At 49.3% G+C, this 15,684-nt stretch overlaps 1 protein-coding gene across 2 annotated transcripts in view; it reads right to left on the bottom strand.

The window, feature by feature from the left end:
• Positions 1 to 15,684, bottom strand: part of col5a1 (procollagen, type V, alpha 1) — a 295,086-nt gene that overhangs the window by 96,262 nt on the left and 183,140 nt on the right. For both annotated transcript variants that reach the window (XM_072240466.1, XM_072240467.1), the window contains exons 13-20: positions 15,075 to 15,167; positions 11,975 to 12,031; positions 10,231 to 10,284; positions 9,986 to 10,039; positions 8,245 to 8,298; positions 8,031 to 8,084; positions 1,387 to 1,440; positions 1,230 to 1,274 (exon numbers count right to left, since the gene is read on the bottom strand). In XM_072240466.1, coding sequence (XP_072096567.1) covers positions 1,230 to 1,274; positions 1,387 to 1,440; positions 8,031 to 8,084; positions 8,245 to 8,298; positions 9,986 to 10,039; positions 10,231 to 10,284; positions 11,975 to 12,031; positions 15,075 to 15,167 — 465 coding nt within the window. The remainder of the gene's footprint in view (positions 1 to 1,229; positions 1,275 to 1,386; positions 1,441 to 8,030; positions 8,085 to 8,244; positions 8,299 to 9,985; positions 10,040 to 10,230; positions 10,285 to 11,974; positions 12,032 to 15,074; positions 15,168 to 15,684) is intronic.

A 15,684-nucleotide genomic window follows, 5' to 3' on the forward strand; every position in this document is an offset into this window, starting at 1 on the left:
CTGCCCCCATTAACACACTAACATCTCCGTCAATGTAACACTGACATGTCCTATCCCCTCAGGGTAACACTGATACACCCCACACCCCTCAGTGTAACACTGATATACCCCACACCCCTCAGTGTTACACTGATATACCCCACACCCCTCAGTGTAACACTGATATACCCCACACCCCTCAGTGTAACACTGATATACCCCACACCCCTCAGTGTTACACTGATATACCCCACACCCCTCAGTGTAACACTGATATACCCCACACCCCTCAGTGTTACACTGATATACCCCACACCCCTCAGTGTAACACTGATATACCCCACACCCCTCAGTGTTACACTGATATACCCCACACCCTCAGTGTGATTTACCCCACACCCCTCACTGTGACACTGATATACCCCACACCCTCAGTGTAACACTGATACACCCCACACCCCTCAGTGTAACACTGATATACCCCACACCCCTCAGTGTAACACTGATATACCCCACACCCCTCAGTGTTACACTGATATACCCCACACCCTCAGTGTGATTTACCCCACACCCCTCACTGTGACACTGATATACCCCACATCCTCAGTGTAACACTGATTTACCCCACACCCCCCAGTGTAACACTGATTTACCACACACCCTCAGTGTAACACTGATACACCCCACACCCTCAGTGAAACACTGATATACCCCACACCCTCAGTGTAACACTGATTTACCCCACACCCTCAGTGTAACACTGATACACCCCACACCCTCAGTGTAACACTGATATACCCCACACCCTCAGTGTAACACTGATACACCCCACACCCTCAGTGTAACACTGATACACCCCACACCCCTCAGTGTAACACTGATATACCCCACACCCCTCAGTGTAACACTGATTTACCCCACACCCTCAGTGTAACACTGATACACCCCACACCCTCAATGTAACACTGATTTACCCCACACCCCTCAGTGTAACACTGATACACCCCACAACCTCAGTGTAACACTGATATACCCCACACCCTCAGTGTAACACTGATTCACCCCACACCCCTCAGTGTAACACTGATATACCCCACACCCTCAGTGTAACACTGATTCACCCCACACCCTCAGTGTAACACTGATACACCCCACACCCTCAGTGTAACACTGATATACCCCACACCCTCAGTGAAACACTGATATATCCCACACTGCACAGAATAACTCTCTTGTGTTGTTATACTCACTGGTTCACCGGGTAACCCTCTTGGGCCAACTTCTCCATCATCCCCCTGTAACAGACAATGAGAGGCTGCGGTCAGTGGCAACATCTGGAGGTTAGTTGCTGCTGGGAATGGCCCCAGGAGCAGAGTCTGTATTAACCCCCTGTCCACCTCCACTCACCCGCTCTCCATCCTCTCCCGATGGCCCAGGTTGTCCTTGAGGCCCCGCATCTCCCTGGGAAGAAACAGCAGACAGATCTCCGTGAGTTAACCCCTCACAGGTTGTGGGTTAATATTTACAATAGTCATTATTCACTGCTCTGCTCTGACACTGAGCACTGTGCTTTCCTGTTGTTTGCACTTTCTCTGTGCCTCAATATCCTGATGAAATGTCTGTTAAGTTTTCACTTATGCCTTATCTTCCTGTATCCTTCTCATTAGCTCACCTCCAATGGTGACCCCCTGAACCCCGTCCCCCAACCCCCTCCCACATCTACCTAACGTGCTCACACCCCTGCACTAGTTCCTGCTCCAGTCAAACTTGGCTTTAAGGTTCTCAGCCTTATTTGACTGTCCCTCTCTCTAGAAATTCCTCCAGCTTTATCATCTTCCATCATTTCCATTCTCCAGTTCTGGCTTCTCCTCATCCTAGATTTGGTTTTTAGTACCGATTGAGCCTTGAACAAGGGGACACGACTACAAGATAAGTGGCCAGTCATTTAAGACTGAGGTGCCTAGAAATTTATTTTCACTGAAGGTGATGGATAGGGTTGCCAACTATCCCATATTAGCCAGGACATCCTCTATATTGGGCTAAATTGGTTTGTCCCATACGGGACCGCCTTAGTCCCGTATTTCCCCCGCTAAGGTAGAGCGTTCCTATGAAACATTTCATGCTGAAATGACATAAAGTGAAGAAGCAATTACCATTCATTTTTATGGGAAAAATTTTTGAGCGTTCCCAGACCCAAAAAATAACCTACCAAATCATACCAAATAACACATAAAACATAAAATAACACTAACATACAGTGAAAGTAGGAATGATATGATAAATACACAGCCTATTTAAAGTAGAAATAATGTATGTACAGTGTAGTTTCACTTTAACAGAATCGGGAAGATTAAACCAAAACTGATTTGTAGGAAAAAAATCAGCACGTACACGCATGTGCACGTCATGTATGTGCACGTCACACATGCGCACACAGGTGCCCGCGCAAGGCTTCATGGTCATGGTAGTCTTTCTCGGGGTAAGCACAAGTGTCCCGTATTTGACTGCTACTTTTGTCCCTTATTTGGGAGTGAGAAAGTTGGCAACCCTAGTGGTGAATCTCTGGAATTATCTGCTCCCTTGGTGGTGGAGGCTGGATCATCGCATATATTTATGGTTGGAGCAAGATAAATGCTTGAAAGGTTGAGCAATTGAGGATTATGGGGAACAGAGAAGAACTGAGGCCAGCAATTATCAGCATGATTGCATTGAATAGTTGGCAGGCTTGCGGCCTACTGCTGTTTTTGACGATGTGAACCACTCTGTCACTAGTGTTAGCTGCTCTGTGTTTGAGATTGCTCTCTCTAAACTTATGGCATCTTTAACCATCATTCCCCCACAAGATGTGCCTCCTGGATCGAGCTCTCAGTCACCTGTCCTCATGTGCCCCTATGCCACTCTATCATTCCTTTGTTTTGAGCTTCTGAGGCCCTTTATTATAAATTTTGCAATCCTGGAGATTCTCAGCAGATGGCGCTTTTGCCTGTGACTCTTCCGAAATCTGGATTAAGTTGCTGCACTAATACTTCATGGTAAAATTTAACTTAAGCAGAAAGAATTTGTGTAGTCTTGGGGGAAAATTCACAGAAACTACAGGGATATAGTTTGAATTTTGTTGTTGTTTGTTTTGTCCTCGATTCACTGAAGAAATAAAGCTCCAGGAACAATTGCCAAGTTACAGTCGGACAGGCAGGTTGTGGATGAGGGAGGGTGTGGTGCTTTTTCTGGGTCAGATCACCCATTTGGGAGAGCTGGGGTTCCTCCCTGCAGAAGAGAAGGGCAAAGGAATCACAAACAAGAGAAAATCTGCAGATGCCAGAAATCCAAGCAACACAGACAAAAAATGCTGGAGGAAATCAGCAGGCCAGGCAGCATCTATGGACGAGAGCATAGTCGACGTTTCGGGCCGAGACCTTATTTTCTGATGCCTATCGTAAACCGCCTAACTCTCACAGGTACCTGGAGTATACCTCTTCCCACCCTGTTACCTGTAAAAACACCACCCCCTTCTCTCAATTCCTGTCTCTGCCGCATCTGCTCTCAGGATGAGGAGATCACAAGACAAAGGAGCAGAAGTGGATCATTCGGCCCATCCAGTCTGCTCTGCCACTCCACCCATGAGCTAATCTATTCTCCCATCTAGTTCCAATTTCTGGCTTTTTCCCCATATCCCTTGATACCCTGACTAATTAGATACCTATCAATCTTCTCCTTAAACACTCTCAATGATCAGGCCTCCACAGCTGTATGTGGCAATGAATTCCATAAATCCATGATCCTCTGGCTAAAAAATTTCTCCTCATCTCTGTTTTAAATGGGTACCCTCTAATTCTAAGACTGTGGCCTCTTGTCCTGGACTCACCCACCAAGGGAAACAACCTTTCCACATATACTCTGTCCAACTCTTTCAACATTCAAAATGTTTCTATGAGATCCCCTCTCATTCTTCTATATTCTAATGAATACAGTCCAAGAACCGACAAACATTCCTCATATGTTAGCCCCTGCATTCCAGGAATCATCCTCGTAAATCTTCTCTGAACTCTCTCCAAGGGATATCTCAGTACATCCCTTCTAAGATAGGGGGCCCAAAACTGCACACAGTATTCCAAATGAGGTCTCACCAGTGCCCCATAGAGCCTCATCAACACCTCCTTACTCTTATACACTATTCCTCTTGAAACGAATGCCAACATAGCATTCGCTTTCCTTACCGCCGATCCAACTTGGTGGTTAACCTTTAGGGTATCCTGCATGAGAACCCCCAGGCCCCTTTGTACTTCTGATTTTTGAATTTTCTCCCCATCTAAATAATAATCTGCTCGATTATTTCTTCTTCCAAAATGTACAACCGTACATTTCTCAACATTGTATCTCATCTGCCATTTCTTTGCTCACTCTCTTAAGCTGACCAAATCTCTCTGCAACCTTTCCGTTTCTTCAACACTTCCTGCTCCTCCACCTATCTTGGTGTCATCCGCAAACTTAGCCACAAAACCATTTAATCGATAATCTAACCATCGATATACATTGTAAAAAGAAGCAGCCCCAACACCGACCCCTGCGGAACACCACTAGTAACCGGCAACCAATCAGAATAGGATCCCTTTATTCCCACCCTTTGCTTTCTGCCTATTAGCCAATGCTCCACCCATTCCAATATCTTTCCTGTAATTCCATGGGCTCTCATCTTACTAAGCAGCCTCTTATGCAGCACTTTATCGAAGGTCTTTTGAAAACCCAAATACACAACATCCACAGCCTCTCCCCTGTCAATCTTATTTGAGATTACCTCAAAAAATTCCAATAGGTGAGGCAGGATCTTCCCTTCTTGAAACCATGCTGGCTTGGGCCTATCTTGTCATGGACCTCGAGGTATTTCATAACCTCATCCTTGAGGATTGACTCCAATAACTTTCCAACTGCCGATTTCAGACTAATAGGTCTGTAATTTTCTTTTTGCTGCCTCCCTCCTTTCTTAAGCAGCTGAACTACATTTGCAACCTTCCAGTCCTCCGCAACCATGCCAGAATCTCTTGATTCCTGGAAGGTCATTTCCAATGCTTCCACTATCTCCAAAGCCACCTCCTTCAGAACCCGTGGGTGCACCTCATCCAGTCTGGGAGACTTATCTATTCTTAGTCCATTTAGTTTCCCAAGCACTTTCTCTCTAGTAATCTTGACTGTACCTAATTCTATTCCCTGAGGCCTCTGGCTATCAGGTATGTTGCTAATGTCTTCCACTGTGAAGACTGATGCAAAATACTCATTTAGTTCCTCTGCTATCTCTTTGCTCCTCCCACAGACCCCTAAATAAAGGTGATTGTGTCACTGCTCCTGCCTCAGTCCAGGGCAGATACTCAGCATGGACGTTGGTCCATTTGCTGTTAATAAAAGCCTTTCAGTATTTACTCTACTTCCAGTCTTTTGGAGTAATTGATAGAGCATCAAATACCCATTATAATTTCTCCAGCATCATTTTCAATTGGTCCTATATCTACCCGTGTCACTCTTTTACTCTTCATATATTTAAAAAAAACTCACAGTATCCTTTTTTATGTTAATTGCCAACTTCCTTTCATAATTCATCTTTTCTTTCCTAATGATTTTCTTAGTTTCCTTCTGTAAGTTTTCAAAAGTCCTCCAGTCCTCAGTTTTCCCACTAATTTTTGCTTCCTTGTACGCCGTCTCTTAGCCATAACCTCTCTCGTTAGCCATATTTGTGCCATTTTTCCAATCATGATTTTCTTTTTTCTTGGAATATATTTTTCCTGCACTTTCCTTATTTCTTGTAGGAATTTCATCCAATTCTACTCTACTGTTCCTCCATTTAGCTTACTTTTCCAATCAACTTGGGCCAGTTCCTCTCTCATACCATTGTAATTTCCTTTGTTCCACTGAAATATCGATACACCTGATACCAGCTTCTCCTTTTCAAATTTGAAACTGAACTCAATCATATTATGATCACTACTTCCAAGGGGTTCCATTACCTCCAGCTCCCTAATTGCCTCAGGTCCATTACACAGCATCCAATCCAAAACAGCCGGTCCTCAGGTGGGCTTCTGGACAAGCTGCTCCAAAAAGCCATCCCGTAGGCATTCTACAAACTCCCTCTCCTGAGATCCAGTTCCTTCCTGACTTTCCCAATCCACTTTCATATTCAAATCCCCCATAATTATCTTGACATTTTCCTTCTGACATGCTTTTTCTATTGTAGTCCACATCCCGGCTGCTGTTTGGAGGCCTGTATATAACTGCTATTAGTGTCTTTTTAACCTTGCCATTTCTTAACTCGACCCACAAGGATTCTACCTCTTCTGATCCTATGTCCCTTCTTTCTAGTGATTTGATATCGTTACTTACCATCAGGGCCACGCCACCCCTTTTACCTACCTTCCAATCTTTCCTATACACTGTGCATCCTTGGACATTCACATCCATCATTTAGATGCCCTCCTTCTTCAAAGAAAGGGGTTTCTCTTTCTCCACCGTCAACACTGCCCTCAACCACGTCACTTCTATTTCATGCACATCTGCCCTCACCTCACCTACCACCCCTACCACTCCACCAGCTTCTGTGCCCAGCACATAGTTCTCCCCAACTTCCCTCATCTCAAATGGGATCCCAGCCCCAAGCACATCTGTCCCTTCCCCCTACTCTCCTTTCCGCAGGGATCGCTCCCTATGTGACTCCCTTGTCCATTCGTCCCTCCCCACCGACCTCCATCCTGGCAATTACCCTTGCAAGCGGATCAGGGAGGATCCTTGCTCTACACCTCCTCCCTCCCTTCCATTCAGGGCCCTAAACAGTCCTTCCAGGTGGGGTAACACTTCACCTGTGAGTCTGCTGGGGTCATTTACTGTATCAGGTGCTCCGAGTGTGGCCTCCTGTACATTGCTGAGACCCGGCATAGATTGGAAGACTCCTTCCCCAGAAAAAGCGTGATCCCCCAGTGGCCACCCATTTTAATTCCACTTCCCATTCCCATTCTGACATGTTAGTCCATGGCCTCCTCTGCTATTGCAGTGAGACCACACTCAGGTTGGAGGAACAACACCTTATATTCCTTCTGTGTAGCCTCCAACCTGATGGCATGAACATCGATTTCTCAAACTTCCGGTAATGCCCCACCTTCACCATTCCCCCCTCTCACCTTATCTCCTTCCCTGCCCAACACCTCCCTCTGGTGCTCCTCCCCCTTTTCTTTCTTCCACTGCCTTCTGTCCTCTCCAATCAGATTGCCCCTTCTCCAGCCCTGTATCTCTTTCACCAATCCACTTCCCAGCTCTTTACTTCACTCCACCCTGTCTCCCAGTTTCACCTCTCACCTTGTGTTTCTTCCTCCCTTCCACCCACCTTCTACCTTTGACTCCTCGTCTTTTTTCCCCCACCCCTACTGAAGGGTCTCGGCCTGAAACGTCGACTGTTTACTCTGTTCCACACATGCTGCCTGGGCTGCTAACTCCCTCCAGCATTCTGCGTGTGTTGGTGAGGGAGTCAGTCTTTTACAGTTGCTGCCCTGGTTTGTCCCCAAAGTGAAGAGATTGTTAGATAAAGGGACAGGGAATGTGGCTGGGGAGGAACAGCATGGCTCGGGGGGTGGGGGGGGATGTGAAATTCAGAACACACTGACAGGACAGGTAGCAATGCAACAAAGAACACAGGTGGAAAATACTTCAGGCCTCCAGCACAGTCCGTCCTCGAAGCAAGCCGTGTTCAGACGGAGACCGAAAGAAATGAGACGGGGCGTGAAGCTTCCCGGAGGCAGGTGAGTTCAGTGCAGGGCTGGACTGATGGACACACACTGACGGGTGATTTCATTACAGTCTGGCGGTTTGAGGATTCCTCAGGCTTGAACAAGGAATCAGATGGTGAGCTGACTAAACAGGTGGGAGAGAAGACAAGATGGAGGGAGTTACAGCAGGGACTGAGTCTGCCTCTACCCCATCCCCTCAACAAACGTCAGCTCCGGTTTCAAGTACATTCCGCCCCCACCACCCTCTCCCCATCTCCTGCAGCATCTCTGGCGGTCATGTACAATACTCACTCTGCTGCCCTTCTCACCCGGGAGTCCAGGCAGTCCGTCGAATCCTCGGTCACCCTGCGAACCAAGAAAGAGTTTCAATTTGATGGAGGGGACGGGGAGGGGGTAGGTCTTGCCTGCCGCCGTAGGGCAGTACGCGGCTCAGCCCGTGGTCCTGGACGTTACGCGACACGGTGGCACTCGGGGAGACTGGGACCGCTGTTTGCTCGACGGTTACCTTTCGTCCAGTAGTCCCTGGGATCCCTCTGGCTCCGTCAGTTCCTGGTCGACCCTGGAACAAAGCAAAAGTCCGTCACAGGAACCTCCCGGTCGTTGCGCAAGTCTCCCCGAGCCTCAGGCCTCTCCCCTCCTGAAGGGGCGATTTGCACTGGGCCACAAGTTACTGAACGTGGTCAAGATCAGAGACATGGCTGAGTGCTTACCCCTTCCAGACTCAGACCCAGAACCTTCGATTCTGGAGGACGTATCTGGCCCCTCAGTTAGATCAGAGTGAATCTTTATCCTAATACACATTGTGCAGCGGCTCTGTAAACACTAACTAAACCAAGCAAACACTCAGATTGGAAGATGGGATTGGTGAACCTGATTTTCTGCTGTCCTCTGTGGTGTCAGTAGCTCCCTGCAACTTGAACAGCTCCCAGCTCTAACGTAAAGGTCGTGTTCCCTTGTTCTGACCTCCCAACTCGATGATTCTCTACCCACTCTATCAAACACTCCCCCCACCACCCCATGGTCTGCCCTGTGCTCAAGTAAGGGGGAGGAGGTCTGCAGCCTTGCTCACCTGGGGCCCTGTCCTCCTGCCACTGTAACCTGCGTCCATCGAATTCCATAGCGCAGGAGGCCATTCAGCCCATTGAGTTTCTCACCAATTCATTGATTTCTCCCACTCAACTCCCTCCCCAAAAACAGCTCCACGTTCCTCCTTTACAAATATTTATCCAGTTCCGTATTGAAAGTTAACTTTGAATAAGTTTAACTCCACCGCACCCCCTCAACTGCCCGGTTGCATCTTCTACACATGACAGCTCAGTGAGCAACAGGAAGTTTTCTTCTGCTGCCCTGTCGATCCCCTCCCCTTCACCCTCAACCCTTTCTCCTCATCACCTCACGGACCCTCTCTGTCCCACTTCTTGGCCCACTGACCCTCTCCCTCCTCCACCCACCCCACCCCACCATCCCTCTCCCTTCTCCTTCTCCTTGCCCTGACCCTTTCTCTCCTCCTCCTCATCCCACTGACCCTCTCCTCCTCTCCTAGCGCTCCCGACTCTATCCCTCCTCCTCCTCGCCCCACCAATCCTCTCCCTCCTCCCCGAGCCCCCGAACCTTCCTCTCCTCCTCCTTGCCCAACCAACCCTCTCCCTCTCCTCCTCATCCCACCAACCCTCTCCCTCCTCCCCCTCACCCCTGAACCTTCCTCTCCTCCTCCTCATCCCACCAACCCTCTCCCTCCCCTTCCTCATCCCACCAACCCTCTCCCTCCCCCTCCTCAACCCACCAACCCTCTCCCTCCTCCCCCTCACCCCCGAACCTTCCTCTCCTCCTCCTCATCCCACCAACCCTCTCTCTCCTCCCACTCACCCCCCCAAATCTTCCTCTGCTGCTCCTCACCGCACCAACCCTTTCTCCATTTACCCTCATTCCTTCCTCTCATCTCCTCAGCCCTCTTTCCTACCCCTTATCCACCTACCCTCCCCTCCCCTGCCCTCCTCCTCCCCCTCAATGCGCAGCCCGCTCTCCAGTCCATGATCTATTTCATTCTGCATCCCTTGCACACCAACCCCAACCCTCTCCCCTCCTCATGCCTGTCCTATTGCTCCTTCCCTCCTTGACGGACCCTAAGCTCCCAGAGGTTCCCTGCATACTGCCGAATTCCATCAACCCCCATCCCCCTTCTCCCACAGCCCCAGCTCTCCAGAGCCCGAATTCAAGGGCACACTCTCAGAATGAGGGACACTCACCCTGCGGCCTGGCTTTCCGGTGGGACCAGGTGGACCTTGGGCACCTCTTGGACCCTGGGGTGAAAGGAATGATGAGAGGTGAATAGAGCCACCAATAACTACAAGCAGTGTCTACGCATTAAACAGTTCACCACATCTAAAGTCCTTCACACAGGCTGATTAGGGCAGCCCGGTATCTTTGAATACTTCGACCAGCTCTTTAAGTGAATTGGTGGACAAGCCTTCTTCCCCTGACTTTCACTCACCTGAGGACCCATGTCTCCCATATCACCTTTTATTCCGATGTAACCAGGTGGCCCCTGAGGGAAGATAAATGAGACGGTTACAAGACTTTGACACACACAAACACTGCCCTTCCCTATACAATCCTTGGATTGGCTAGCACAGAGGTCCCCAACCACCGGGCCGCGAGGAAGCGATATGATTTGGCGATATGAGTCAGCTGCACCTTCCCTCGTTCCCTGTCACGCCCACTGTTGAGCCATTATGCATGCGAGGTCATTACCCGCGCGTCGTCCATGTCAGCGCAGGAAGGAGATCAACTCCTTGAGCTTGCAAATGACGGCGGGCTGAAAAGTATGTTTGGCATAACATCTCTGCTGGCATTCTGGATCAAAGTCAAGGCTAAATATCCTGAGGTAGCCACGAAAGCACTGAAAACGTTGCTTCCATTTCCAACATCATATTGCTGCAATGAATGCAACGAAAACCAAATTGCGGAATAGACTGGATATAAGGAACCCCCTTCGAGTATCACTGTCTCTGATCACCCTTCGATAGGACCGTGTTGTTGCAGGGAAACAATCCCGGGGCTCCCACTGATTCAGCGATATTGGTGTGTTGCAATGATTTTATATGTTCATACAGGGAAAATACGTGCTGTGTGTTTAATATCCAAACGATACTTAAAATGTTATGATGCTATTGACTTATATAACTATGTAACAATTACAGCACGGAAACAGGCCATTTCTGCCCTTCTAGTCTGTGCTGAACGCTACTCTCACCTAGTCTCACCAACCTGCACACAGCCCATAACCCTCCATTCCTTTCCTGTCCATATACCTATCCAATTTTCCTTTAAATGATAATATCGATCCTGCCTCTATCACTTCTACTGGAAGTTCGTTCAACACTTCAAGCTCCCCTGTCCTCCCCTGATAATTGACTTATCACTATATTCATGAGAGGAAAATATGCGCTGTGTGTTTAATATTAAATTTGTTAGAGAAACCCTTTTAGAAACGAAATTGAGTGTATTAGCTAATTATCATCTATATTCCAGTCGTGATTAACATCGCACCGCCCCCCCGCGAACATAATCGCCAGAAACGATTTGAAGAAAAAAATCGTACACGCATGCGCAAGTTACACATGCGCACTGGTGCCCGCGCAAGGCTTCATGGTCATCGTAGTCTTTTTTTCCAGGGAAACCCAGCGTATTTGACTGCTACTCTTGTCCGTTGACAACCCTTACCTCCCCCCCCCCGGTTGGCCGGTCCGCAAGAATATTGACAATATGAAACCGGTCCGCAGTGCGAAAAAGGTTGGGGACCCCTGGGCTAGCACACACAGCCTCTACACAGTCCCAGTGTACACAGACCTCCACACAGTCCCAGCACAACACAGTCCCCTACACAATCCCACCATAATGCATCTCCTACACAGTCCCACCCAGCACAAGCAGCCCCCGACACGGTTTCAGCGCAAATGAGCCCCCGACACAGACCCAGTGCAAAACAGCCCCAATCCCAGTCCCAGCACACACAGCATTCTACACAGTCCCAGTACACGCAACATTCTACACAGTCCCAGCACACCTAGCGTGCTACACAGTCTCAGGACACACAGTCTGTCTCTGCAAGCCTCTTATCCCAGCCCAGCAAACTACTAGATGGCACAACCCAGCGAGGCTGGCCCACGCGAAGTGCCGTATTCATCCTCACGGTATTCCCAATAATAAACCAAAAACCAGTGGTCAGTACTCACCATGGGGCCAGGCCGGCCAGTCAATCCCATTGGACCTGTTGGACCCCGCAATGCCAGCTGTAAGGCAAACAGAAACACTCTGCATCAATAACTGCTCAACCAAACTTCGACTTTTATGAATGTGAGATTTCAGACAGTCGTGGTGTTCTTGTGAAAGACACACAAAATGCTGGAGGTACTCAGCAAGTCAGGCAGCATCAACAGGAAGGAATTAACAGTCAATGTTTTGGGTTACTCCTCTGAAGGAGCAACACTCCCTCAATACTGTCCCTCTGACAGTGTGACACTCCCTCAGAACCGTCCCTCTGACAGTGTGACACTCTCTCAGAACCCTCCCTCTGACAGTGTGACACTCCCTCAGTACTGTCCCCCTGACAGTGTGTCACTCCTTCAGTACTGTCCCTCCGACAGTGTGACTCTCCCTCAGAACCGTCCCTCTGACAGTGTGACACTCCCTCAGTACCGTCCCCCTGACGGTGTGACGCTCCCTCAGTACTGTCCCCCTGACACTGTGACGCTCCCTCAGTACTGTCCCTCTGACAGTGTGACAGTTCCTCAGTACTTCCCCTCTGACAGTGTGACACTCCCTCAGTACTGTCCCTCCGACCGTGTGACACTCCCTCAGTACTGGCCCTCCGACCGTGTGACGCTCCCTCAGTACTGTCCCTCCGATAGTGTGACACTCCCTCAGTACTGTCCCTCCGACAGTGTGACGCTCCCTCAGTACTGTCCCTCCGACAGTGTGACACTCCCTCAGTACTGTCCCTCTGACAGTGCAACACTCCCTCAGTATTGTCCCTCTGATGGTGTGACACTCCCTCAGTATTGTCCCTCCGACCGTGTGACACTCCCTCAGTACTGTCCCTCTGACAGTGCGACACTCCCTCAGTACTGTCCCTCTGACAGTGCGACACTCCCTCAGTATTGTCCCTCTGATGGTGTGACACTCCCTCAGTATTGTCCCTCCGACCGTGTGACACTCCCTCAGTACTGTCCCTCTGACAGTGCGACACTCCCTCAGTACTGTGCCTCTGACAGTGTGACACTCCTCAGGAAGAGACATTGAAGATTTTGTACCAGGTGTGGGGGTCGTGAGAAGGAGGGAGGGACATCGATATTCCCAGCCCCACCCTTGCGGAGGCTGGGAAGCCTCACGTGCAGTGAAATGCCCGACTGTGGGTGAAACCATGGGACCCAGCTGATACCGAGGGTCAGGTCTACTCCCTGAAGTGCCTTGTGCCCTGAGTGAAAACTCCGCAAGTGAGTGGCAAGCGGAGATAGTTTTCGAGTCAGAGCAGAGAAACAGGCTCTTCAGCCCATTGTGTTCAAACTGTTTTAACAAGCACCCACATGCTCCAGTCCCATTCCTTTTCATCCTGCACTCCCATCAACTTGCCCAGTTCTGGAAACAGCTCATTCTCTGACCACAGTTCACCAACCAATATCCCAAATTCTGTACGTGGGTGGAAGCTGGAGACAGCATGGAAACACACGGGGGCTTATGCCAACTCCGGCATGGAGATTAGGAGTCGACCCGGGCTGCAGGGCCTACGGCTGAATCAGCCTGCCACCTCCTCCCTGTGGTACGCCCTGCCGACTGCTGCCTGTACCCTCTGTTGACCCCAGCCACCCACCCCACCCCGCAGTTTTCAACTGCTGACCCACGGAACCCAGTGAATCTCCGCGTACTGTTGGTAAAGAGGAAAGGTTCCCCAAACCCTGGACAGATATTCTGAGCCGCCCTGACCATTGTTTGAAACTCCAGTCCCTAAGAGGCCCCTCACCACCAACTGGGCAATGACCAAGGGACTGTTCCCTGGATTGTCTCGGGAGGGCCCAGCCAGGGACTTGGCACAACTTCATAACCATCTATTCAGAGTGATGTTGGGGGTGGAGCTGACATCATCTTGCTCTTCAGCAATACAAGGCCTGCTTCTTGTAGATTGAAATGATACATCTACCTCGCTGGCCTTAAGTCCCGAGGATTAAGGGTGAGTTGACTGAGATGGCTATCTTGGATACCCAGGAGACTGAGATGATGCATTCTGGAGCAACAAGCCAAGCACTGGAGGAACTCAGTGGATGCGAGGTAGCAATAGGGTCAGGGAGTAATTGGGCTGGAGGCTGTGGATGTGTGACTCCCCGGGGTCTGTGATGTGACAATCTTCATCAACTCTACACTTGCAACCTAAATACAGGCCATTTGGCCCATCAGGTTCATGCCAGCTTCCCTAGAAAATCTCATCCTCTTTCTCTCAATCTTACTGTGGCTCTGAATCTTTCTTTCATACAAACCCACCAACTCTGTCTCAGATTCCTTTTGCCATTGTCCATCCCTGGGGTGATCTGCAGTAACCAATTAACCCACCACCATGTTTTGTTTAATCTACAGTGACCAATTAACCCACCGCCATGTTTTGGTTAATCTCCAGTGACCAATTAATCCACCGCCACGTTTTGGTGAATCTACAGTGACCAATTAACCCACCGCCATGTTTTGGTTAATCTCCAGTGACCAATTAATCCACCGCCATGGTTTGGTTAATCTACAGTGACCAATTGACCCACCACCATGTTTTGGTGAATCTACAGTAACCAATCGACCCACTACCATGTTTTGGTTACTCTACAGTGACCAATTGACCCACCACCATGTTTATGGGAAGTGGGAGAAAACTAGAACACCCAGGGAAACCCTCATCATCACGGGGAGAGGGCGAGAGCCCACATTGTCATGGGGAGAGGGTGGGAACCCAGGACAGACTGCAACATCACTGTTATTCTGATGACTTTCACTCGAGTGGCCAGGACTTATTGGCCCTGAAGTGAGTCAGGAATGGGGACTGTTTCAGAGAGCATTTAATATGTTCACAGAATTAGAAACAAGCTGCAATGGGCAAGGTTAGCAGGTCCTCTCTGAAGAATATTCATGAACTAGATGGATTTCGTGACAATCCCAGTAGTTCCGTGGTCACTTCTAACGACGTAGCTTCCAACTCGAGATTTATTTCGGTACTAAGCTCAAGTCTTTGGGGACAGATGCAGAAAATGAGGCGTGCCTGACGGCTGTGATCTGGTGCTGTGTGTGACGGGCACTCACCCGAGCCTGCTGTAGTATCGCCTGCGCTTGGGCTTCTTGGGCTGACACCATCGGTCCCTTCTCTCCAGCACTGCCGCCGCCGGTGAACCGGAACTGAGAGGAAAAGAAACACAGGATCAGTGTTGGGACCACAAACCGGGGAAACCTGCTGATCCACTTCACAGGGAACAGCTGCACGCCATGAGCTAATGTCGCACCTCATGGGCGGAGGGAGAACTACCCTCAGTACAGCATACTCATTCACAGCGGACTGCGGTACAATCCCCCACCAGGCGGAGAGAACAGACTCATGTCAAAGTCAAGTTTATTGTCAGGTGCACAAGTACACGTATGCATAGGTGCAGTGAAAAACTTACCTGAAGCAGCGTATCAACAGAGAAACACACTCAGGGAGGCATGCTTCGATAATAAATGCACTTTGACTCTTTGAAACGGCATTCGCAAGAGAAACGCAAACACGAGGAAATCTGCAGATGCTGGAATTTCAAGCAACACACATAAAAGTTGCTGGTGAACGCAGCAGGCCAGGCAGCATCTCTAGGAACAAGTACTTATTTGCTCTTTCAGTTAGTCCTGACGAAGGGTCTCGGCCTGAAATGTCAACTGTACC

The sequence above is a fragment of the Mobula birostris genome, chromosome 22 (genome assembly GCF_030028105.1).
Source record: "Mobula birostris isolate sMobBir1 chromosome 22, sMobBir1.hap1, whole genome shotgun sequence".
NCBI lineage: Eukaryota > Metazoa > Chordata > Chondrichthyes > Myliobatiformes > Myliobatidae > Mobula > Mobula birostris.